This window comes from Aphis gossypii, chromosome 2 (genome assembly GCF_020184175.1).
Source record: "Aphis gossypii isolate Hap1 chromosome 2, ASM2018417v2, whole genome shotgun sequence".
Lineage (NCBI taxonomy): Eukaryota > Metazoa > Arthropoda > Insecta > Hemiptera > Aphididae > Aphis > Aphis gossypii.
In genome coordinates, this window is record NC_065531.1 from 42,994,303 (window position 1) to 43,021,268 (window position 26,966).

At 33.9% G+C, this 26,966-nt stretch overlaps 1 protein-coding gene across 2 annotated transcripts; it reads right to left on the reverse strand.

Annotated features, from left to right (window-relative positions):
* Positions 1 to 2,734: 2,734 nt before the first annotated feature.
* LOC126549921 (homeobox protein vnd-like) lies at positions 2,735 to 25,943 on the reverse strand. 2 transcript variants are annotated; one of them, XM_050200371.1, is made up of 5 exons: positions 24,659 to 25,943; positions 10,715 to 10,851; positions 10,444 to 10,548; positions 5,308 to 5,777; positions 2,735 to 4,345 (listed from the first exon to the last, which is right to left on the reverse strand). In XM_050200371.1, the coding sequence occupies exons 1-5, from the start codon at positions 25,066 to 25,068 to the stop codon at positions 4,088 to 4,090; spliced, it is 1,380 nt and encodes a 459-aa protein (XP_050056328.1). In that variant the 5' UTR covers positions 25,069 to 25,943; the 3' UTR covers positions 2,735 to 4,087. The 2 variants fall into 2 exon arrangements, with proteins under 2 accessions (XP_050056328.1, XP_050056329.1); XM_050200372.1 differs by lacking the exon at positions 24,659 to 25,943 and adding an exon at positions 15,376 to 16,003.
* Positions 25,944 to 26,966: the final 1,023 nt, after the last annotated feature.

Here is a 26,966-nt window from a genome sequence, read left to right on the forward strand (position 1 = left end):
CACGAGTATAAATAATAATATTGTAATTTTCTTTATTATACATTGGTATTTTTAAATAAAAAAATAAAATCATTTAATAGCATAGAGTCGTAGTATTACAGTATTACATCAGATATCATTATAGCGATATAATAGGTATACATTTTTCTGATATCTATACTTGTGTTGACTATAGGTTTATTATATAATTTATAATATTTAACTCAGTTTAGGTAATATTTTCTAACTATAAATCATGATCGAACTCAATGGTATTCAATAGTGTATTTAGATTTAAAATCTTTTTATTTAAATTGAAATTGTGTTTTTTTCTTATATACTGAAACATTAATTTTTAATCACAAAGTTGACTTTGAAAAATTTAACAAAAAAAAACTTTTTTGGCTATAGAACTTGGTTCAGCATAAATTCATTCTAAAAAACTTCAAAGCTCTTTTTCGATGACTGTTTTCTGACCACATATTTCGTTAATAGAATAATAATTAGTCTTTCATTTTAAAATTCTTGTTATCCAGAATTAAATTTTCACCCATTGCTTTCTGAAGAGTTATCCAAGACATAGGCCCTCTTGTGAAATAAAGTTTAATTATTGATGAAAATAAATTATCTCAAAACGTTTGTTAACGAATATGTATTTTAAAATACTTGACAGTACAGAATAATTTAGAAGTTATAAGATAAAGAAAATTAAAAAAATTAAAAATAAAAAAATAAATATATTTATTGAATTTTTTAGAAAAAAAAAACAAGAACAATAGAAGGTGAAAAATAAATAAAAGAGATTAGTTGTTAGAGAATCGAGTCATAATGCACAAATTGAAAGGTATGCAAATCAAACTAGCTTAATGAACTTAACTAATTTTAAATATGAATAAATTATAACATAGGAACACAAATGTTCAACATTTGGAAGGGGCGAGCTAAATTATTTTGATGACATTCGAAAAATTTGTTTCTTGTGGTATAAATGAACGTCACGCATCTGTTCACTTTTTAACCCGAATTAAAACGGTATTTAACGTCGAAACTTTTGTTTAAATTCTTTATTCCCGTGTAATACGTGAATAAATTCAGCACCCGAAAACCGTATAAACAATTCAATTGCAATGCGCTGCATTTTTTCTTTTTGTTGATTTAGTATTTTTTTAAACAATTTATGCAATTTTGTTAAATCATGTTTGGGCCATTGATAGAATATTATTATTATTATTTTAGTCTCTTATTTCTCGCCACCGGTGAATAAATTATGATAAACGTGTTCAATAAATACCCGACCTACGTTATTCGTACAACTTTAGAGCGACGGCGAATGAAGCCGATTCGTCGCTATATAAAGCTTTGTCGGATCGATCGTAATGAAATAAAATAATTTTTTTCTATTCGTATGACCTTGGATCATCATTCCCACGGCTTTGACTATCGTACTGCACGTCGTGGACGAGAGGTGTTATATTATATTATTGTGATTAATCATTAATCGTCAGCACATAATAACTTAGGTAAAATTTGCAGCAGTACAGCGACTCGTGTGCTGCAGACAATAATAATATAATCGGGTATCTATGTGTATAGGTAATAATATCTGTGGCGGCATCGGTGCGACACGTTTGACGCACGTGCGTCGGATCTTAGATCGAACGTGTGTAAATAGTGATCGATATATTATTTTTTCTAACAATATACAAATCATTTATATCACACCTACAATAATAATATTACACTCGCACGTATAATATAATATTATACGACGCGTCGGCGGCGCTATTTTATTGACACGGTTTTGTTTGCCTCTGATAACGCGGTCGTGTCAGATAAGAGCAGCAAACGGTTACAATATATTATTATTATTAATATATATTTTTTTTTATGAACGTGAAAAATCGATCGATCGCGCACGAAATCGTCGTACAAATAACGCACACGGCCGAGTCGATATCCGTAACGCAAACACACACAATATCAATATAATAATTATTATTGGTTGTTTTTTTTTCCTGTAGTTTCACTAATATATATATATATATATATACACAATAAAATATATGATATGCGTACGCGTCTAATATGCCATAGCAGATATCTCTATTTATCTAATATTATAATATGTGTATATAGGTAAATATCTTATTTATAATACATATATATCATAACACAATAATAATATGTTAATGGTGTGTGCGTGTGTGTACAAGCCGATCGATAAAAAGGCGTGCAGATTTGTCAACAAGGCGAGGCCGCGCTCTTCTGTCTCTCGAAAAAAAAATAATAATATAATATATTACCTGGTCATTGCGTCATAATATAATATAGAACTATATGTTTCGTCTGCCGCCAACGTCGTCGATAGGTAATATGCGTAAAAACAATTCACGAGACGTCATGCCATATCGCTGCAAGTCGAGGCACTCAGCAGTAGCTCGACGTTAGATCGTCGATAGGTATATAATATTATTAAATAATGTTTTATACCACAAACGCGGTTTCTGTATGCCTATTCGTGTGTTTTGTCGTCGCTCGACACGGTTAGATGTTCCCGCGGGTGGCGGGTCTGCAAAACCGATTGCAAAATCAAAACGGGCGATCCAATTCTTTTTCCGAGAGTTCTACCCCCTCTCTCACTACATCCATACTTACGAATTTACGAGCGGACATCGTACTGACTATCGACAATTTTTGGATAAAAGTTATAACGTCGTGTTTGGGGTTAAGTCGAAATAAATAATTACACATCGTATTATATATCGTAACAATTATTTATTTATCTATATAATGATCAAGTAAATTTTTCATACATTTTTTTTTCGTATTTCGAATAGCATTATTCAACAAACATAATATGTTTTTCGATTTTACTTATGTACAACTTACAAATTACAAAAATTACAATATGCAACCCGTCGGTGCGTATATAACGTTCTAACAATAAAAATATATAAACAAATAAAATACACGTAATGACTAGTCTTTTGTTTCTTTAAACTCTTATTTAAGTAATATAATAATAATAATAAATAAATAAATAAATAAATAAATAAACAAATAATAATATTTAATGATAATACAATTAGCCTAATTTTTTAAAAACTTTTTTACAAATGAACATTTTATCAAATGTATTAGTTACGTTTGAATAATATTATTAATATACATTAATACGCTATACTCTACTGTATTTTTGATCGATAAAATATCGTTCATAATAATATAATTTAATTACTTATAATTAATACATAATTGTTTTATCAAAACGAGGGAAGGGACACAGTCGTAGCGCGTCATCGCTAACTTTCGAATGAAACCGCGCTGACGAGGGACCGAAAAATCTATTTAAACATTTTTAACACATATTAATGCCACATATTATTATTACAATCATTATTATTATTATTTATATTATTATCATCATTATTATTATTATAATTATTGAGGTATATAATATGTACATCATATATGTCGTGTTTAATATAATATATAGGACGATTTATCGAGTAAAATTAGAATTTTTAGTTTAATTCTCATCAGATATCGCAAATATCCGTGGCTTTTCTAATGGAACGTCCTGTATAAACATATAATATATGCAAATAAATCGAGAATTTACCACGATCGAATTATAATAGTGAATAACAATGTTTTCGCGCAATCGATGTCGACTATGTATTATAATATGATATCCACACGCGAACGGTAACTATACCATATTATCTATATTATATTATACACCATAACATATATTACAGACATCGATCAGCTTTTCGATATAGGTATCGTCGTCGATAACACTATCGTATTTCGGCCAACCTCGAATTAACGTAATCGAATATTTTACACATATAATAATATTAAATTATGATGTTATAACGACGGTCGGAAGATATAATAAATAATATGTTTTTAAATATTTTTTTTTTTGACAGGTAGGTATATAATATAATATAATATTATGCGCTTAACACATGATTATATGGATTTATACGTTACTTATTATTATTATCATAATTATTATTATTACATAGGAAGACAATACTGGCCGTCGCGACGACCACACACTATACTATTATTATGTACCGCGGTCGTGGTTGTACGACTACCACCACGTTCTGGGAGTCTGGCCGTGCATCAGCGGATGCGAGTACGACGGCAACACCATCTGTTCGGCCTTGCCGCCGACACCGGGCTGCTGGTTGGTGCACGGTTTGCCGTCCCGGACCAGCACGGGCACGGCGACCCGCCTCGGCGAAGACAGAGCGTTAGCCGCGGCCGCCGCGTGATGGTCCACGTGCATGCCCTTCTCCTGTTGCGCCCGTTTAGTCTTGTACCTGTGATTCTGGAACCAGATTTTCACCTGAAACATTGCAAAACACACGAAAACGTCAGTCCAGCCGTTGTTTTATGTTATATATATATGAGACGAGCAGAGCGAACGGCGACGCATATAATATTATCATCATTAGCGAGCGGTAAACAGAAAAGATTTTGAAGGGACTTCGTCTTATGTATAGCGACTATATATAGATAATCTATCTGAGAGTACCACACACTGAGACGACTCAATCCTATAAAAGAGCGGCGTATTCAGGTAATTCGTAGAGTCGGGTCTAGAAAGGCATTAATTTATTACCTAGATCTATAAGGGACACGTTCGCACACCTATAACATAGATACTCATTTCGATTGACCGACAGAACCGACAATCGGTCAAACTGAGAGTGAATTTGGTATAGCAGAGCAAGGACTTTAATGCACTAGAATGCATCAAACAATTTATAATATGAGGTTAAAATACTTAGTAAAATAATATATACTAAATATGTGCAACAACTAGGTATAAAAAAATAGACTTATAATTAAACGGTTTGATAAAGTTATGATAACTGCACTATATTTGCCCACTAACCTTTAAAATTAAAATTAGGCTCTATCCCCCGTTTTATTTACACAGTTGAGATGATTAACAGACAAACGAAAAATATTTGTAAAAAAAGTGTTACATTTTGGATACACGTTCAAACTATACTCTCATTAAAATCAATAATACGCTCGACCTTTAAATGCAAAAATACCGACATTCGCAAAACAGTATGCACTTGAAATGTTAGTCGGTTGATTACGAACCTTGGGAATTTTATTTTGTACTTAAGTAAACGATAAACATCATATAGTAATACGATAAAAGCAATCGGAAAAAATGTATATACAAACAGACGAAAGTCCAAGCTCGACTATAATATTAGCATATATTATGCTATGTGCGTTTATGATGTGTGTACATATTATTATGATGTGGAAAATGAAAAGCAAACTGACCTGCGTGGGAGTCAGCCGGATGATCGAAGCCAAGTGTTCGCGTTCGGGAGCCGACAGGTACCGCTGTTGCCGGAACCTGCGCTCCAGCTCGTACGTCTGGGCCTTGCTGAACAGGACGCGGCGCTTGCGTTTTTTGTGCACCGCTCCGCCGCCACCGCCACCGCCGCTGATATCGGACGGGTGACCGCCGGCGCCGGACGAACCGGACCGGTCCTGTTCGCCGCCCGCGGTGCCCGACTCGTCGTCGAAGTCGTCATCCATATCGTCGCCTTCCGGCTCGGAAGGTTCGTCCTTGGCGCCGGCGCCGGCCACGGAACCGGGACCGCCGCCCCCGCTGACGTTGGCGTTGGCGTTCGAAGTGTCGGCCGCCAGTCCACTGGGCGTGCTCGACGTGTCCGTGAGGTCCGTCACCCCGGGAGACGTGCTGTCCGGGCTGGCTTGCTGGGCCCCGTGATGGTTCATTCCGAATCCTGAAACACAAACGAATGAGGTGTTATTGTTAATGTCCGCTGTGCACAATGTTTTTTAAATCATAATTATTTTTGAAACCGTATTACGTGGGCTGAGGGTAAAAAGTTACAATATACATAAAAATCATCCGATTTCTATAGGGAGAACATATTTTTAGTAAAAACGTTCTATAGAAGTAACTACATTTTTATCTGGTTAATACGACGGGTACCCGCAGAAATCGTAATGTTAACACATAATATTAAGTATATAAATGTAACCTATGTATAATATTGATATATAATAATAAATTATATAATGTATAAAAACGAGATTTATCGTGTTAAAAAGAAAAATAAGCTTTGAGAACCAAATAATTCACCACTTCCTCAAAATACCAGGTTTCCACTCTTTAAAAAATACGATAAGGGTTCGGGTTTTGCTATCGGTTCAGTACCTATCGGAAAAACTTTCGATCGAAGTAAGATAGGTAATATGAATCTATTTAAAATTAAAATTGTAGCTGCTGTTAAGAAATCCTAAATATTTAAAATTTGTTTTTAACTTTAATGTTTGTTATAATATTGTTTCTGTAGTGTGTAACTAATTTGAAACAATTCAAAGTGTTTCTTCTATTAGACTTTTTAGGTTGTTTATTTTTTTGAACATTTTTAGATAATTAATTCGGTGGACCCTATGTATTCAAAACATAATCGAAGACTATATACATTATTAATACGATTTCAATCGTAAATTATTAGATTTATTCATCGATTCAACACCGTTAATAAGGATATAATAAAAAAACCTACATGAACGTACAGTGGCGAGAATTACACGCGTCGCAGCAGATTATGGTTATCGGTCTTCACTTAACCGCGGTATCGGTTACGCGCCAAACCCCCTTTTTACAGCCACCCCTGCAACAGCGTGTGCACTGTCATTCGTACAACAAAAAAGTCGTTAAACACTAATCATTTACACGCCAATCGTATTGTCACCGTGATTCCTGTCGCAGCGCATCTGCCTCGCCCGCGGCCTCCATAATATCATTCCGATCGCACAGAGGTAACCATATAATATACGCGTATTATTTCTTTATTATTATTATTATTATTATACAATCCCGTGTCGATCGTTTTTCTTAAGTTCCTCATCATCTCTTTCTCTGTATATTATTATATTGTAATTTTATATGTTATATGTTATACGGACGGCGTACGTGTGGTAGGGCGAAACAATTAATGTTCCTGTATTATATATAATAGTATATATTATACGACGTGACGCGGTATGTATCTACCTATAATATAATATATGAATAGCAGACAGCAACCATTTTGTCCGCTCTTTTGTTACACAATGCGTGTACACATTATATAGGTATGTACATACACGAGACCGTCGTCAGATTATCCGTGTACCTATTGATGTTGTTTAGTTAAAAAAAAAAACCCCCAAATCGTCCCCCATATTATAAAAACGCGTATTGCGTATGTACTTCCCCGCGCAGAGATTTTTACATTATATTTTTTTCTTTTTGTGCGCCTATAAGCCCCCGTGTAATTCGCACAATGGTCACCTTTGAACGGCCGTCGTGTCACGCCCTTTTGTCGCCAAACTCCACCCAGTTTGTACACACCGCGTCACGTACATGCGACCCGATCGTCTTTCTTTCTCCCTCTCCCTGTCTCTGGCGCGCGCGTGCGTGTAAAATATATTATACATATTATTATAATATTATACACACCTATCATATGCCCCACCGATTATGCGCGCATTGTAATAGCGTATAGTGTTAGGTATGATGTACGATATTGTGTCGCAGATGTTCGACACGAGTTTTTAAAACGTCATACGAAACGTATTTCGGCGTGGTATGGGCGCGCGCTCGCGACAGACTCGCGGTCGGCCGGACAATCCGTGTACGGATTGTAAGTATATACGGCTGCGAACTAACCGCATTGTGCTCGACGTATTATAATAATATTACATTACATATTATACATATTAACAACAACAACAATAATAATATATGTTATTTGTCAGAAACGCACAAAAGCCAACCACCACGTTATAGTCTTCGTCTTCAAATTACAGCTACCGCCTATAACAGATATACTTAGTACAATATCCGTTCTGTGACGTTTTATTACTATAATGGAATGTCGCGGCGTACGTGCATGGGTATTGTGTTTTTGCCGAAGACGCGATGCCGTCGATTATCGTTGTATAATGTTATTATATGCATTACTATTTATTATACTATTATACGTTATTGTGCGGTGCTGTGAGACGCCCGCTAGTTAGAAGACGTCGCGCGCCACAGAATTGTAATATGTTCGCCCGAGTCGCGATGATACGATATCACTGATGCAGCTTTTCGCCCATTTTGGACGGCAACGGCTGAAAGTATCGAAGTATCGGGGAAAAAAAAGGCAAAGGTTCTCGAATTATTCGAATCGGTGCTGTCGTTTCGTTGTTATACAAACACTCGGCGGATAGGCACGGCTTGGATACGGTTCCAGCCGCCAATGGCGTAATCTGTGAAAAGAACCTAGGGGGTACTTTCCCCCTGAAATTGTATAAGGGAAAAATACATTGTTTACACCTCCCTTCGTTTTAAGCACCAATTCATGATTGAATATTACGACGTATTTATTTTCCAAGCATACCTACCTACGCTTAAGTTTGAATATTGTTTTTTCTACGCACCTTTTGTGTAATCCTTTATAGTTGTCATTAAAATATGTACATCATAATAGAAACACTTATAAAGTTTTGCTGATTATGATATAGATAGAACCTACCATCTTATTTTTATATATTTTCACTATCTATTTACAATTCAAAAAAACTTATTGTATATTAAAGTTTATTACGTTTCTTATAGGTTTTTTATTGGAAGACTAGTTATTTTGAGGAATATTAAGATAGTATTACCCCTTTCCCTACTATATAGTAGTCTTCGATACATTAGATATTAACTATATATTTAGCCCCTTCTAAAGTAGAAATTAAATCAAAATAAGTCATTTGTTCTGGTTGTTAAAATTAAAAATACCGTTGGTAACTTTATTGCCCTTTTACGTTATACTATACCTAATATTAAGAATAATATCTACAACTTTAAAGCATAAATTATACTTACATATACTCATATTATGTTAAGCACATATTAAAAACTTTTTATATAAGTAAAAACTATGAGTAGAGGTTCTATTCACTGTTAATTATTATTGATTAATGTTTAATATAGTACTATATATATCCGTATATTGTATGTTTTTAATATAGATGAAGGGAGGGGAGAATTTAGTCCTGAATGGCGGCCGTTTAGAGTTTTGCCACGTAAAGAGCTAGCGAACTGCGCTCGATAATAACGGTCGAAAACTAGAGAGCACTACAACCCACATGTACACAAAACCCTATATGTATATCTATATACGTATGCGTATGTGTGTGTGTAACTCTGTACACACGTACACACACACACACACACACACACACAGGTGTATGCGTAAATAATATACTTGGGTTTTTAATAAAAACCATTGTCGGCTGCGGCGCGTTAAACGGCAGGGAAAATCCGCTGTAAATCTGTTGCTCGCACCGGGAGGGAGCGTGTTTTAATCCACTTAGAGGCAAACGGGAGCTTTGGGTTCACGAGTCTCGCGTATATATTATATACATATAAACTCGTATATATATAATATATATAAACATGTATACGTCCGGGGTGAGCACGATACGACAACGACGGGGGAGCCTTATGCATTTAATTTGTATACACCTCCCCGCGAGCAGCACTCCGTCACCGACAAAGCCGCCGCCGCCGCCGCCCTTTTTGCGAGCTCTCCACCGGAGCCCCACGTCGGCATAACGGGTTTAAATTTTAACGTCCGTCCGACCGCCATTATTAGAACGCGACGTCTAGTGGATACGTATAATGTGATACTGTGCAACACTCGGCTTGTGTAATATCATATAATAATAATAATTTTATATACGCATGTTTACTGTCGAGTATTTGTAAATTCTATTGTAGGAACTCATAGATTTCTATATATGTATTAGGTCGGCGGAGTATATGATATGTCACCTAACTATACCACGGGGACAGTGGGGTCTCCATATAAAAGTTTTCCACTGACGTATAAAACCAAAATTCCACTTTTATTACAAAAAAAAAATCAGAATTCTAGAATGACCCGATTAGGTTTTATCGTAGGGATAACAAGTCTCCCTTAATATTGTCGCATTGCTAACGTATTTCCCCTTATCACGCCATCGCCACTGCAAATCTTATATAGGTATAAAAATGTATTTATAATTAAATACTTTATACTCATTACACGGTATATATCACGATTATATCACTAAATTTAATAAATTAAACTCTCCCCATCCGTTGGCTACACATAAAATATATTGCGAGGAAAAAACTAAAATCATTTCTAGTGCTACTTGACCGTGGCACAACATTACGTCACGGAAGCGTAGTATAGAATCACGCCATATCGTTTTATATATCGCCCAAAATCCATAAACCGTATTATAAAATTAGCATTTTAGTCGTTGTATTTAAATTATTATATACTATAAATTTATACCTAATCCATAATATTATAAATAATTAACTAATTTCTACAATAATATTATGTGGAAATTAAATGTCGTTCTTACCTCGGAGTTCGGTGAGCGACGTGGGCCAGTGGTGTAACAACTCTGTGGATGATTGCAAAACGCTGGGGAACTGGAAGCCCGTGCTTACGTTGTGCACGTCGGGAGCTGTCGAAAAAAAAAGGCAATGATAAAACGGTTTTATTTAGTCGTGAATCTGAGCTAAATACGTTTAAGTCTAGATATAACATCTGATATGTGATCGATGATAATATTAAAAAATATTAAGTATTATCGTATCTATCATATTTTACATTATTATTATTATTATTACCGTTTATATGGGAACTCAGTGTTGTGTTCGTATTGTCGGTGGAGTTTACTTTTCCATCGTTCAAGTCCAATATGTCGCATATGTGGAATCCGGACGGTCGTGTTTGACTGCTCGGCATTTTTATACTGTCCAAAAGCCTGCAATGCATAAAAAATAAAAATAAAAACCCGTTAAAAGTTGTTATAATAAGATTTAACTAGGACTGAAAGAATGGCTTTATTATAGCCTCTGTATATACTCTTTTAGGGTATATGCCAATTAGAATTGTTAAATTTTTTTCTGCGAAGAATATTATTTGGTTCGGTTTTGTCATCTTATCTTATTTTTATTTTTACTCCTAATTGGTTGGCAAGTACCAAGCGACTAAAGAGGCGTATGTCATTTTCCGAGATAGACAGTTCTTAAATAACATAAGTTTGCAAATTTTTTAGACATTTTTTTTTTGTAAATTTTTTAAAATATAATAATTAATCTTATTAATTCAATTCCTTTGTTGGTTAGGTTTTTCGAAACTTTTTGAAAATGCGAAATTCTTTTGTCATTTAATAAAACTTTATAAATTAAATGCTTAATTCTATCTAATCCGCGAACTGGTCTAGTCGTTCTAAAAGACACGGGCTATATAAATGGGCACTTAAAAGTCCCCGCTAATAATGCGTGCACCTGCACGACTTAACCGTCTTTCTCCTGTAAAGAATCCTGACCTATAACTTGTATTACACATCCGGTCCAAGTGTAGTCACCTACTACGCGCATCGAATTTGACGACGTTTGTTCGTCCGATACGAAAGCTGCGATGTATAAACACGACGTGAGCAACGCACGCTCCACTCGACATATTATATAGTTATATACTCGTATGTACCACCTATACAGCGGTATATAAGTGGTATCCATCTATATAAACTCACGTCCTCGTTCGGCCCACGCGATGCCCAAAACAACCGTATAATATAAATCGCGGTGGCGGTGAGTTTTATACAATCGAACCGCAATAAGTGATACATCAAAGAGCACACATAATAAATACATGCATACGTGCGTGCATAAGTACCCTTCTGTTCCGATGACACCGGGTAATTTCGGCCGTCGTCAAATCCTCGGGAATTCCAATCGAGCACGTTCTTCCTGTGTCCCCCTAATCTATACTCTCGAACGACGGTGAAGTGGAAGCGACACCTGTTGTGATTATATTATTATAATATTATTTTACGCCGCCCTATACACCCACACACTCGAAACTGCGTGTACAAAGTATTATAATATTATTATTATGTTTGTCCGTGCACCGCCGCGAGATGGTGCATGACATGGTATCCGTAGCTCTCACCAAAAGCGTCTCCGAAATATCGTAAGAATAGTATGCGAACGTCGTTTAAAAAAATGAGATGTCGAAATCGATCGACAGTTTTCCGAACTCTTTACAAAATAAATCGTACACAGAGTTTTCCAGAGTAGGTTCAAATCATACATTATGCGACATGCGTACAGGCAGCTGGGAACTAAGTATTATTATTGTTCCAAAGCGCTAGAACGTATTAAATAACCGTAAAATCTACCCACAAGAACTTAAAGTTTTTCTCGCCGGTGCCAGTCCGTCAAATTTAAGAAACGATAAATACATATTGGTATATAACTAGTACCAATTATAATAATACAACCACAATCGGATCTCGCAGCAAAATATAATATACAGAATTAGCTTAGGGCTTGATCCTTGCAGGTCTTTAGCTTCCGTTTAAATAACAGACACGACATCGTCGGAGACGCTATATACATAAGCTTCATCCACTCCGAGTGCGTAAAACCGGGCTGCACTAAAATTAACATATACACCGCGACGGCGGCGTCGTATTTACGACCGTACCTATAATATAATACCTGTGGAGAGCGGCAGTAATATTGCCGAAATTTATTCAAAGTCACGTACCGGACCCGTTCGCGCGCACGTTTGCCCCACGAATATAATAATATAATATCGCCTTAGCGCGCGGATCGGTGGCACCAATAAAACGGTATAACATCATAGGTATAGCCGGTACATATTATTATTATTATTATACAAACGGACCGCCGTCGACACGTCGTCATATAACGACTATATGTATTATTATTATTATTATTACTAAACCGACTGCAACTGCTGATCGAGCCCGACCGATATACGTATATATATTAATGTACATAATGTTATAATATATTATATTATTATAATAAATTTATCACATATATTATTATTATTACGTTCGTGTGCGCGAGTGTGAGATGCACTAAAAGCTATTACATTACGAGACCGTCGTGCCCCGACCCTCCCGCTTCGTTCGAACGAATTGTCTACCGATCCATTGCGTACTATAAGTATGCGAGCACATACTAATGTAAAATCATCGCAGTTACCGGTTTTTTAATATTTTGAATTCAAGTTTCGTTTTTAATACAGACGGATTTTAAACATTTTTTCCTTTCCTCGCCATAAATTTTAAGTCGACAAAATGTGTGCATAATATAATATTTTTTATTAGCTATACCTATTATATTTCATCCTTTTATATACCTATAAATTATGTACTCGATACGCACGTCGTCCACTCGTTGTTTTAAAACGCTCTGTTCTTCGCCAGTAGTCCACTGTAGATGACATAATAATATAATACTATAAGCAGTATATATATATTATGATCCACGGGTAGTACGGCGTTTAGCCTATAGAATGGGAGAAGACAATTTTTATACATCGATTTAGTAGTACTGACTCATACCGAAATGATTTTTCACATGACTATGTCAACTGTTGTATCTAATGACTCTAATTATTATTCTACCTAATTGAATATTTTACTGACGATAAGTTGTACCCTCAAATAATGCAGTATACGATTTCAGTAACAGAATATGTGTAGTACAATTCCTATGGAACAGGAATAGATTTGGACATGATGTAAAAATATTAAGTTTAGTGACATACTGACATGTATTTTGATTTTTAGAGAAGATTGAGGACATAATGCACACACGTTTAGACATGACGTATAAAAACGAAATAATGATTTAAGTTAATAAACGATACATGTATATTAGACTAATTTTGCGTTTGATATGAGCAAAAATAATTGTTAACCTCTTAACAATATAAATAAAAAAAAAAATCATACCAGTTTTTAAATTGGAATAAATTAATAACTACAATTTTATTATATTATATATTATTATTTTTTTTATTATATATTTGTTATTATATAAAAAAAATGATTGAAAATCAATTTAAAACCACAGAACGAAAAAATAAAAGCCGTATCTAATAATTTTATGACGTGTTTTATAATAATTTTTTTCATTATTTGGTTAAGTGATCAAAAGTTTATTTTAAATTAAATTTATCACCCATTTTAAACATTATTATTTACAAATATTACATTATAACTTAAATGATTTGAAGGCATGTTTATTAAATAGTCTAAAAATCGCTTATTATCAATTATAATAAATGACAGATCAAATGTATCTAAACTAAATATTGTGAGGAGTGCAGGCTAATTGGATAAACCCTCAAAAGTGTAGTTTTTTGGTATATTTGAATAACTCGTGACTACCAAACTACTATACATTATGCTTCTATGCTATGATTATTTGTGAATATTACAGAAAAATTATACGATACCTACTAAAAATATAATTTTATTATCATCGTGAGACTGTAATACACCCTATCACGTTAATACAATTTTTTAATCGTAGAATATATAAGTTTACACTTAACTACACTATAATATATTATATTATGTGTTGAGTATTTGTGTAATGTTTAAATTATAGATATTAAATCACCGCAGCTGTATGTTTATAGGGGAGGGAAAACGATTCATTTCAAAATCATTTAATTCACCCCCTTACGAACAAATTAAAAGCAAATAAACAGCAGTTGAATGATACAAAATTAGTTAAATATCTGTTTCCCGTAAAATATCCTACCCTAAATATTTCATTCATTCGACTTAATATGGTAATAATATGTAAATATTATTTTTCATAATTAGAGTAAGATTAATGGTCAACTAATATCAATCTTTTGCTTTTTGAAAACATTTGAAAAAAATTATTTTCTAACAATACAATGATAAAACAAATTGTATTTTTCATTATTTTTTTTTTAATACTTATTAATATCTGTATTAAAATGATATAATGCATTTATATATTTTCGTAATACGTTTCATGCGCCTCTAATCTAATTATAATCGATTAATGTTAGTACTATACCTATAATATCGATCATGATAGACAGTATTATAAAAGATCGTTTTAAATACAGCACTATTAATCAAAAACTGAAAAGCATACAGATGATTTTTATACAACACATTCGTTCAGGCAAAATTCAAATATAATTAAGTTTAAAATGTGAATTTCATACACGTTGAAATATTCCAAAAATGTCTTTAATAGATCGTTGGAAAAAATTCTATCCGGTTAAAATCATAATATTATTTAATTTACGCTGTTTTATATGTACTAAAAAAAAAAAATACGATTTGAAATACGCGTAGGTACAACACCGCACGTGCTCCACGTCAAACATTTACAATCGAATTGTGTATAGCGTTTAGACGTTTATGTGATGGACACGAGCGTCTTGTAATGTTTAACATTATATATATACTGACCCCGGGAAAGCGGACCTGAGGGCTGCCGGATTGCACCAGGCGGCCGGAAGCAGCGAGCACCAGGGCGGCATGATGGCCGGGCACCACGCGAGCAGCGACGGCGGTATCCTTGGATGGTGGTGATGGTGATGGTGCATGAGCACCTCTTCCGCGGGTTTCGGGCTTTCGCTGTCGGACATGGCGATCGCGGTCGCGTACAAAAAATCGTTGTCCGCGAGTCGCACTCGCAATGTGACAGTAAGATTATTATAATATTATGAGAGTCGCCGGGACGAAATCGCACGTGTCCAGAAGTCGGACGGAGACGACGATCTCGCGGTTATTGAAAAACGATATTTATCACATTCACAAAATCGTTTTTAAGACAATTGTCACGCACTCGCGTAAATCGAGTTATTATTGCATACGTATTAACGTACGTTAATTTTAATTTAGCACGGCAACAGTGATATAATATCGATAATAGTTATTATAAACGTATACGTCGCGGACGATAGAGCCGTCGAGAATCGAGGAGAGAAACGCGGTTTGGTTCGGATCGGACACTCGAGACGCGATGAGGGTCGTGTCGGTGGCACTGGTCGTCGACGAGCAACCCACTTGAACGAGAGTCGACTGCGGCTGCTTCTGGCGCTGCCGCCGTTGCCGTAGCCGCGACCCCGTCGGCGGAGAGCGGCGTCGGTCGGGAGGGCGCGAAAAACTCGGCGAACGGGGAGTGGCCCGGGGCGGCGATTGGACGGCGGGCGTGGCCGCGGTGGAAGGGGGTAGAAAGTGACGGTGGCGGCGGCGCGCGCGCGCCCCTAAAAACCGTTGTCCGTCGACGGCGGCCGGCCGCGTCGGATACATCATCGTATTATTATTATTATTACTATTATCGTCATCATTGTTTGTGTGTTTGTGGCGTGTGTGTGTGTATGTGTGTGGAGAGAGATCGATTTCAGCGGCGGCTCGCTGTATTGTAGACGATATCAGTGTAGGGTAATTATAATAATAATATATATGTGATATTATATTGTGTTCAACATTACGATGTAAGACTGCGACCGACGGTACGTTATTGTGATCGTGTTAATATTTTCGAAAATCCGATCGATCTAATGACTACGGTAATGTGCGATCATAAACATTTAATAATTTTTTACACCAACTTTATAAATGTATAGCTTAAAATATAACGATTGTTAGCAAAACGATCCATTTAAGTAAACGGGTTTTTTTTTTATTTATATAAGTATCCGGATTACCGTTTATGAGTTTTCGATAATTATTATCATCGGTTTTAACTTGACTCGTTTACCTAGGCTTTTATTTTAATGAAAAATAGTTTTCACGGATAAAAAAAATAATAATGTAACTTGCATATTATATTATATTAAAGAATAAGACGATTATATTGATTAATTCGCTTCGTTTTGTTTTGAAAACTAATTTAAATGGTGCAGATACTCACTTAAAGTTAAAAAAGTTAATGAATACGTATGTTATAACTAAAACAAAAGTAAACATTATCGCCCTACGTCAATCATCTTCTATTTTTATGGTAAAAATTACCTTTTCTGACCTAAAGCCAATTTGATTTTTTCCTGTTTAAAACAGTTTATAACAATCAACCTATAGACGTCATCTCAATCCTCATTATCGAAGTCGTATATTTTGATGAAATACAATTTATTGAAGTCTACCCATGAGCTTAAGTCTTATTAGGAATTTAAATATGTGGTTTAATCTATGCTTGCTTATAATATAATACAAGTTAATTCGTGTATACAGTAGATAATACCAGTGTAATACTGTTTATATACTGGATATAGATAATATTTATTATGCTAAGCTCGTCAGAAATAACATATCGCAACGAATGTCAATAATATTGTTTTAAGACAGAGACTCATTATATACATTAATCGACTTTATGCTGTACATGATTAGTGGTTAATAATACATAATGTACGTTTTCAAATTATATGTAGTATTATTTTGTACTTTATATAGCTATTATAATTTATAGGTTTAATACTTTAATATGCATGTAAAATACGTATAATACATACCATGATTAAAAACCTTATTATATAAACTAGTGTAATAAATATTAAGTATTTGCCCAAAACTATTCGCCAAAAGTTATACTTTAAGTATTTCATGGAACAACAATATTTAACTCATAAGAGTACTGAGTGGCATAGATCTAGTTAACTATAATGTTTTTTACTCGTTAAATTAATATAAAAAAGTAAGATGTATTATTTTTATGAAAACCGCAAAAAAAGAAAAAAAAAGAAACTTAACTTAATTAAAATCAAACTACACGAATTTTTATTTGAATATTTATTTATTCATTATATTAATATAATCGAAAGAATTTAACTCGTAAATTAGAAGTTATATTAAAAAAAAGTAATTTAATTTTAACTTTTGATCACATTAATCTCTACGATGTGTTATTTATTACTATAATATAAAGTATATTGAATAATGTTAAGCAGTGATGGGTACATGTGTGTGTTTTTAGAAGTGGTCGTTTTACCGCATAAAATAATAACACGAAGAGTGAGCTAATAATATTATGTAAAAGAACCATAAGAATAGGTATAACCAATTCTCTAGAGTCTCTCCAAAATTAAATGGTAGCGATGAGTGTCTAACATTGATTTGTTCCGGTAAATTCTGAACACGATGGACGTCAACAGCCCATCGAACCCGTTCGCATGTGCTCACAGACAAGTATATTATAAAAAAAAAAAATATGCATGCCTATTACATTTATTGTATTGCGTGTGCGTGTCGTGTCGAGAGACCCATAAAAATATAGCAATAATAATATAGTAACGAAAATTCGTTCAAGGACTCTACGACATCGCCAACAAGCCTTTTTTTTTTGAAGTCCTATGAAGAAAATATAATATTATGATATACTTATACTTATACTTATACGTACTATTTTGTACTGTACAATATATTATTATTATTTTTATCACGGTGATTAAAAACGCATTTCGATCGTTCTCTCGGTTAGATTTTGTAATTTCAAACGAAATGTTATTGTTTTTCTAAATTGAAGTACCCTATTGTTATAAGCACTTGTGACATTAGATGTAAGTAGGTACCTATATACTTAATATAGTTCACTATTTATTTATTTTTATTTTTTATCATAGTATGGTGATCTAGTTAAATAATAGTTACAACAATAAGACAGTAAAGTTTTATTTCCGTGACTATATCGATTATCGAACATTAATATATAATATATATTTTAAATTTTATCACAATAATATTGCGATGGTTTTGTCTAGCGTCAGTAAATAAATTCTTAACGAAGACTAATGAAATAATAAATGAATATTTTGTGGTAACTGACCTCCCTGAAAATTGCCCAATATCGTGTACCGTAGGGCTGTGCGGAACAAAATCCAAATATTACAGGTCACAATATTTTCATGGTATTTGGGAAGTATAAAGGACATTGCAGTCAGCTGTTGTGACAATGTATTAAAACGATCAAACAAATCACCGATAGTATTTGCCAATACAACACAGCATCATTTTTGACAGATAAACCTTCCTATCAAACACATAGTGACGTAACCAAAATTTTTTTTTGTATGGGGGAAGGGAACTATAGCCATCGACCGATCAAATTCTCTTACAATATCTTAATAAAGCAATAACCAAATACTACTGCAATTTACTGTAGGTATAAACCGCAGTGTTTAATATACCGCTGTATACTATAGGTGTAATAGGTGTATTATGAATTATACAGAATATTAGAACATTATAATTACACACATTTGTACACTCCGTATAATATATTCTATTCTGTCGGTCAAATATCTATAAAGTTTATTACCCCGAATCGTTATGCACGTGTCGCGTTCGACTCGTCAGTTATAATCCGCCATCGACAGCGCGCGCAACCGTCATGTGTGTGTTTTAGATTTATTCCTCGTATAATATTATATAATATTTTATTATTATTCGTTATATCATATTATTTATTACGTATACTCGTAATAAAATTATTAATTTTCGTCTGAAGTCCGTGAAATACAATATACTAAAACACTGCACACACACACACACACACACACACACACACATTATTCATCCCGCCGGAAAATAGGTAGGTACGGTATAGTGTCGCGTGGGCGCGGACGTCGTACAATAACACTTAAATCGAGTGCGAATATAAAACTTTATGTGTTATGCGTGTGTATATAAATACAATATAATGTGGACGGGGATTAATAACGCTAATAATTAGCACGGGAACACAATAAAACAGAACAAATACGCACGACGTCGGCCGTCGTTGTTCGATATATATTAAAACGGTTTGGGTTCGAAATAATATGTATTATTGTACAAAGCCCCGAAACGATGTAATATGTATACAATACCAATACCGATCGACTACAATGGGGAGCGTTTATATATTATTTTTCTGCTCCTATTGGAGATATCGTATGCGTACTGTTAACTGCACAGCACACATTGTGTACATCCTTTAACATCCTTTGCACACAACGAATCTGGCAATCGGTAAATATTCGGTAATGTATATTACCATTTAATATAATAATATACCGAGTATCTAACTCTTTTATCAAAGCGCGTTCATTATTTCTAACGATTTTAACGTTTTCGGATTTTTATTTTTATTTTACTTAGACACGTTTAATAGTTATCACAGAACTATATTTGTTTTCGTTATAATGTTTTAAGTTTATTTTATTTGTTCGAATAGCGATATAACCTACATATTATACTTTGATTTACTATTTATAAAACAGAATATATTTCAGAGTACTTCGATGTACTATAGAATAGAATTAATTAAATTTCGGCCAAATAGTTTATAATATAACTAACAACTACATACCTACATACTACTAATAAGTAATAACTATATAATTATTCAAAGTTAAAATGAGCGTAAGGAAACGAAATAAGACTGGACCGCAAAATATTGTAGAACTTATTTAAACTTTAAATTGAAAATATACCTATACTTATAAGAAATTAACTCGTGCAAAATTTAAATTTTTACATAAAACTCAAGAATTATTCTGAACAATAAAATTATGTCCTGTTCTGCAATATTTAATTAAAAATGTATGTTTTCGTGAAAAACAGTAAAAACCAAAAAAAAAAATTAAAACGATAAAATGTCTTTTTTCAAAAATGATTTTTTTTTTACAATGGCTTAAAAAATATATAACTTAATATAGCATTGTTTTCAAAACGTATGTGTTAGTTTAATATAATTATAATGGCCAAATATGCGAATTAAAAGTGTAGTTGCAAGTTTATAGACATTTAACACTCACAATATGCAAGAATAATATGTATGCATCGAAAGTTTTGAATTTTTTTAATGATATTGTATATATTATCAAGACATAGAAATGGATTTATACCGAATCAGATTAAGTCGAAACCATGTTTATTAATTATTTTTAGGTTTTTATTTTGGAGGTATTTATGTTCTATCAAATTGTTTCACTCAATACAATTTTTCACTATATATATATTGTATAAATCAAACGCGGTTATTTTTATTTTACAAATTGTGATTTTCAAACATCTCTGAATTTTTTGAGAAAAATGATTAATGTACTGATAAATATAATATAAACACCCGTCAAATCATAATAGGCTACAATAATGATTTCGAATTTGATGACATCACCTTATTATCTAAAACTCATGTATTGCCGTAACATAGTTTTCCACTTTGATTTAATCGTTTCGGAAAACCCGTAAAAACCCTAAGTTTATTGATTTATAATATACAATACAAAAATACAAATGTTAATATACTCGCACGACTGTACAACCATATCGCTGTTATATTATACCTCACGCGTGCGGAGGGCGACAAAAAGGCTTTTTAAACGCATCGCCTGTTCAACAGCAATATTGCACAAGTATGTTTGTGTGTGTGTATGTGTGTGGAAGTAGAGCGCTAATGGACGAGCGATATGGTTTTTATTATATTATTATTTTTGTTTTAATATACCGACAAATTACGTTCGTTCCGAGCAATTAGACTACTCCCTTCGTGACCCGACTGAAGCTCATCTGCCCTTAATTACACAACACCCCCGCCACCCGCTTTTCGCATGTATGTATATATTTTATTACCTATACTTTATACCCCGTCACTTATTTTTTTATCGTAGTATATAGGTACGCGTGTGCACGACACTCCATACTACATAGCTTATTCAGGTATAATAAGTAAGGTCGGTAATATGACTGTTGTTGTTTTTGTTGTTGTTATGTTTTTCGTTAATATGACTGCTGGCCTAACCCTGTCCGGAGCAGGTGAAAATGAATCGATGTATATTTGTTCATTAATTTATTTAAAAGAGCACACGTGAACGCAAAAAAAAATAGAGTAATTGGTTGTTATAGGTATAAGTGCAGTATTGCAGTAAATAGACACCTATATTGTATCTAATATTATAACATTTTTCTTATAAGGTGGTAAAAATATGTGTGATGAATCGTTTTGGTCTTAATTATATAGTTTAAAATAATATATTGAAAAAAATCGATGTACACAAATTTTAATTATAAAGTAAAACTAAATTATATTTTTCGTATATTTCATTCGAATAAGTAGGTAGAATAGAACGAATCATTGAAAAATCAAAAATGTTATGTTCAAACATTAGTAAAAAAAATTAGAATAAAATATGAGAATGAATCGAAACAATGCTCGTAAATAAAAATTCTCTGACTAACTAAATAAATAATGAAGATTAGAAGCCAATTAACTATAAACAATTCGGATTCGTAAAGTAGAAATAATATTGTGATATCATTTGGTAGCTATAACCAGAGGACAAACAAAATAAAATAAGTAGATGTATGTTGTATAAAAGATAAATAAAAACTTTTATAAGAATAAATTTTTATTACAGTTATTTTAATTAATTAATTTAAAAATTTAGATCAAAGTTAAGACTCACAACAAGAATGTTAAAATAATAACGTGGTTGAAGAAGGTTAAACATTATAGCGTGACTGTTTTTTTTCTAACTTCGTTGGTCGTAAATATGTTTTTTTTAAATCCACTTATTATTATACTTACTTTAATTGCAAGCTCCTACATAAAGTAGTGCTGTGCTTATTTGAGAAAATAATAAATAGGTCAATGGATTTTTGTATCGAGTTATTAATAACATACAATAATGTTACAGGGTTTCACAGGAAATATTATTATTAAAATACACTCTAGTGAGATATTAGCAATAGATATTTCTATATTTTGATGTAAATATTATTTAATGAAGACCTTCCGCGAGAAAATAAATAATGACAGCGAATATTTTATTATAATACTACGTTTATGCGTAGTATATTATAATACAACGAAATAATTAATCACTTTATGACAATCTGAAATTGATCTAACAAATGTCAGATGAGATCCCTAAACAAAAATTAGAAATAAATAATCCGCCGAACAATTAATGATAAAATATTACAATATTGCTCATCTATAGGTTGTTGCGAGTAAACTGAAAAATCACGCAGCTACAAAATAGTATATTATAATATCAAAGTAGTATAACGACACGTACTTGTGTTGTTAATGGTTTTTGGACTTTATGGTTGGGTATTTGGCGCGTTAATCATGAAAATCTTAGCACGTTGAGGACGATAAGTTAAAAAAACGAAGAAGGAAAAGAAAGCTAGCAGTGCCAGGCACATGGTTGTGCACGTCTAATCATCGGCCACAGCTGACGGTTTCTCTCACGCCCTCCTTTGGCCTTTCCGTTATGGTAGATACATTTACATTATATATATAAAGACCTGCGTGTATATAGTAATAATAAACTCACGAAGCTCGATGTATCGTATTATATATATATACCTATATTTACAAAATATATATAGTCATAATACTATCGTGTAATTTTTTTTTTTTTAGCTCGTTTCGTGTGCTTTTGGTACAAAATGTGTGCCCACGTTTAAGTATATAGTATACGGTCGGTGCGGTGAAGAGTATAACAATAACAACAAACGCAAACTTCGAGGGGTTCAACCACTCGGCGCAATAAATATTATAACGAACGCGAGCTTTGACTCTCCCTCTCTCTGTCTGTCTCTATAGGCGGCGTATAACGACTTTAACAAGTTTTCGGTTTCCAGTGTCTCTCGTCATGATATTATCTAAAGTCCTCACCCCCTCTACATCCTTTACCACCCGCCCATCATGGTATTGCGCAACCGGTATATTATATTATAAATACTCGCATGCGACAAAGTATGACAATATAGTATTATTGTTGTTCATATATTGTATTCGGTACCTATACATGCATAAAATAGACTCTCGACTACCGAACACGATAGCATTTCAAACGACCGCAAATTCGTCGAGAGCTTTCCTATTTCGATTATATTAGAATATAGAATGTAATATAAGGTATGTCACATTAAATCCTACCCGAGAAATGGGGAAAGTCGTACAGCTCGTCCTTACGACTGTATATCGGTAAGAGGTACACTACACGCGCCAATGTTATTTCGATTCACGCATAGCATTACGAGTGCACTTTAAGCGAACGCCATGAACGAAACCATTCGTTCAATGAATAACTGCAACACGTCACGATATAGGTACGTGACAACGAAATGTCGTGTTTAAGTTAGAATTTTAACATGAGTAGAAGACGACCATGATCAGGCGTATACATACGGTTAACCAAAGATAATTTTAAATCGTTTTATAATTTATAGCAATAATAATTAATATACATATTTAATTCAAAAATTATTATTTGACTACGACGACATTATGCGTTTTGCGGTCGAACAGCATGATGCTTGTCTAATAATTAATGTGGATCGATGTCAACCATAACATCGATATCATATTAATATATTATATTATTATAAGGTCGTAGAAAATAAACACTATTTCCGTGAAGTTAGCATATCGCCAGTTGACGAGTTAAACGATAGACGAGGTATATCGATACTAATAATCTGTGTCTATGCGTCGAAAGCCGCAAGTTCGCTTATACAATTATATCAGGACTACTGTACAAAACCGAAAAAGGATGATTTATATTATTATTACGTATTTGCACATAGTGCACTGCAGTTTTGCACAAACTGCATACTAAAAAAAAAAAACTGTAACACTATAGCCTAAACTACGATTGTGCAGTTATGCGATATACCTACACGCATTTATTATATTATTATTATTATGTATAAAATAAGTCCTATGTAAGTTTATACGATTCCGATCACTTACCTGTCGTATCTCAAGTCGTCGTCGTACGGGTAATCTGGTGGAAGTATCTGCCAACAGCTGGTCTCGTAAGCCCCGACCGTTTGAGTCGCGCCGCCGCCGCCCCCTACGGGTTCCTGCGGGCCGAAAGGGACCAGGGCAACGCTAGTATCGGTCGGTTCGATGTGGTGGTGGTGATGTTGAAGTTGCTGTTGCTGTAGAATTATTTGCTCTTCGTGGTGCTGTTGGTCCTGCTGCTGCTGCTGCTGCAGGTGATGGTGATGGTGCTGTTGATGGTTGTGCTGCTGCTGTTGATCGTTCATGACCGGCATAAACGTGGTCCCGTGATGGTCCTGATGATGGTTATGGTGTTGCTGTAAGACCATCGGATCGGCTCCGGTCAAGACGTCGTGTTCGTGGTGCGCGTGGTACATGGTCGGCGCTTCGGCAGGATTCGTGTGCGTGGCGATCGAACGGTGGTCGTGTTTGCGGTTATCGGTCGATCGGTGGTAATCGTATTTGTTTTAGTGTTTTTTTTTTCCCGATCCAAAATCAATCGATATCAATAAAGTCGAACACACTGCGCGAGTTTGTCGCTGTGCCGTCGAACGACGCACTGAACGACCGATCCGAAACGCCGCACCGACGACGGCCGCTAAGGCGTCGTAGATAAGACAACCTCTTATCCGCCGCACCGGATCCTCGTGGATATATCTACGTCTTGAATGTGTCTGTGTCTGTGTCTGTGTCTGTGTCTGTGTGAGTGTGTGTACACAGTGAGTATTTGTACGCATACACGCACATAAGTATACATATACGCGCGCGTGTGTGAACGCGTAGATGACACGGTTTTATTATTATTATTTTTTTATCATCGTTGAACGTCGCCAAAGGTTTTAGACATTTATTCTCTACGCCGCAACTACGACGTCACACGAAAGCGTGTAACACGAATTTTGGTTAAAAAAAAATAAAAATATAAAAAATACTAATCAGCAGGTGCATCGGACTATATTATTTTTCGATACCTCTACGTATACCCATGTACATAGATATATAGTTGCACAGCGCCCGAGCACGTCAAAATGATCCAACGCGCCTCAAGCCTGTCAACGGCGGCGGTATTGTCGATGTTTACAATGCAATAATGATATGCCTACTTATACGGAGCAGTGTCACAACTATTATAGGTGTTCATCGACGGGAAAGCAAGGACACTCTATAATAATATGCCAACACAGACAAAATATCATTTTTAAATACTGCCTTGTTTGCTTTCCCGATGACACCGGACTAAAATCTAGTATAATTGCGAATTCGCGATTGATATTCAATTCCAATTATCATAATAAATTTAAAAAATTGTTTTAAGTATTTCGATGTATTTATAAAAATAAGTTTAAACAAATAATAGTCTTAGCTACTGAGGTTATTTCAATCGAAAATAACAACAAATAAAAATAAAAATATTTCAAGTAAACAGTTTATTTAAATACCTTTATTTTTTTTTTTTTAATCATGCCGTTGGGTCTGGTTTGATTTAATTACATAAAGGTGATTGTATATTCTACCGATTAAACCTTTTGGATTCGTCAATTCCACTGGTACTAATATTTGATCTGTAAAATAAGCATAAACAATTTCACCAATGTTATTTTTTGACTATTATTATCATTTTAAGTTAAAACTAAAGTCGATTATAATTGCAATCGTTTTTCTTCCTTATTCAAAGCTAATATTAATTAAACAATCCGTTCGATGTCATATACTTACTGCAGTCATTTGAATTACTGAAATGTTTGATTTTCTTAATTATTTTTATGTAGAATATGAATATGATGATAATTGTGAAATACATGTGTAAAGTTGACTTTCTATTCTGCTAAAACACAATAATTAGTTTTAAAATGTAATTTTATTATTTATTTTATATGGTATATTAATATAATATAATATAATATATGTATTTTTAATCGTCATTGTACGTATAACAATTTGGATTTGATTTTTTTTTTGTGGTGATATGTATACATTTATAATTTTGAAGGACAAGAAAAATTACGAGTGTAATTTACATGCAATAAATGTATTTACCTAACAACGACAGCCTGAAAATCAGTGAAATCCAAACATGCTCGTATTTGGCACTTCTTGCACCCTCTGGTAGCCACAGCACTGCTGTAAAAAAGTGCATACCTATAATAAAACTTCAATTAATATTTGTGAGATTTCATAACGAATTTCGGACGAATATCTTTTTGCTACTCACACTCTGTATAATTTGGCTTTTAAAGCGTATCACCTACATAATGGCCAATCTCCGTTTCGATCG

Coding starts and splice junctions, on each gene's coding strand:
- LOC126549921 (XM_050200371.1), bottom strand. CDS start 25,068: ATGTACCACGCGCACCACGAACACGACGTCTTGACCGGAGCCGATCCG. Junction 10,852..24,658: donor GACGACTTGAGATACGACAG/GTAAGTGATCGG, acceptor TATGCATTGCAG/GCTTTTGGACAGTATAAAAA. Junction 4,346..5,307: donor TCCGGCTGACTCCCACGCAG/GTCAGTTTGCTT, acceptor GCAATGTTTCAG/GTGAAAATCTGGTTCCAGAA.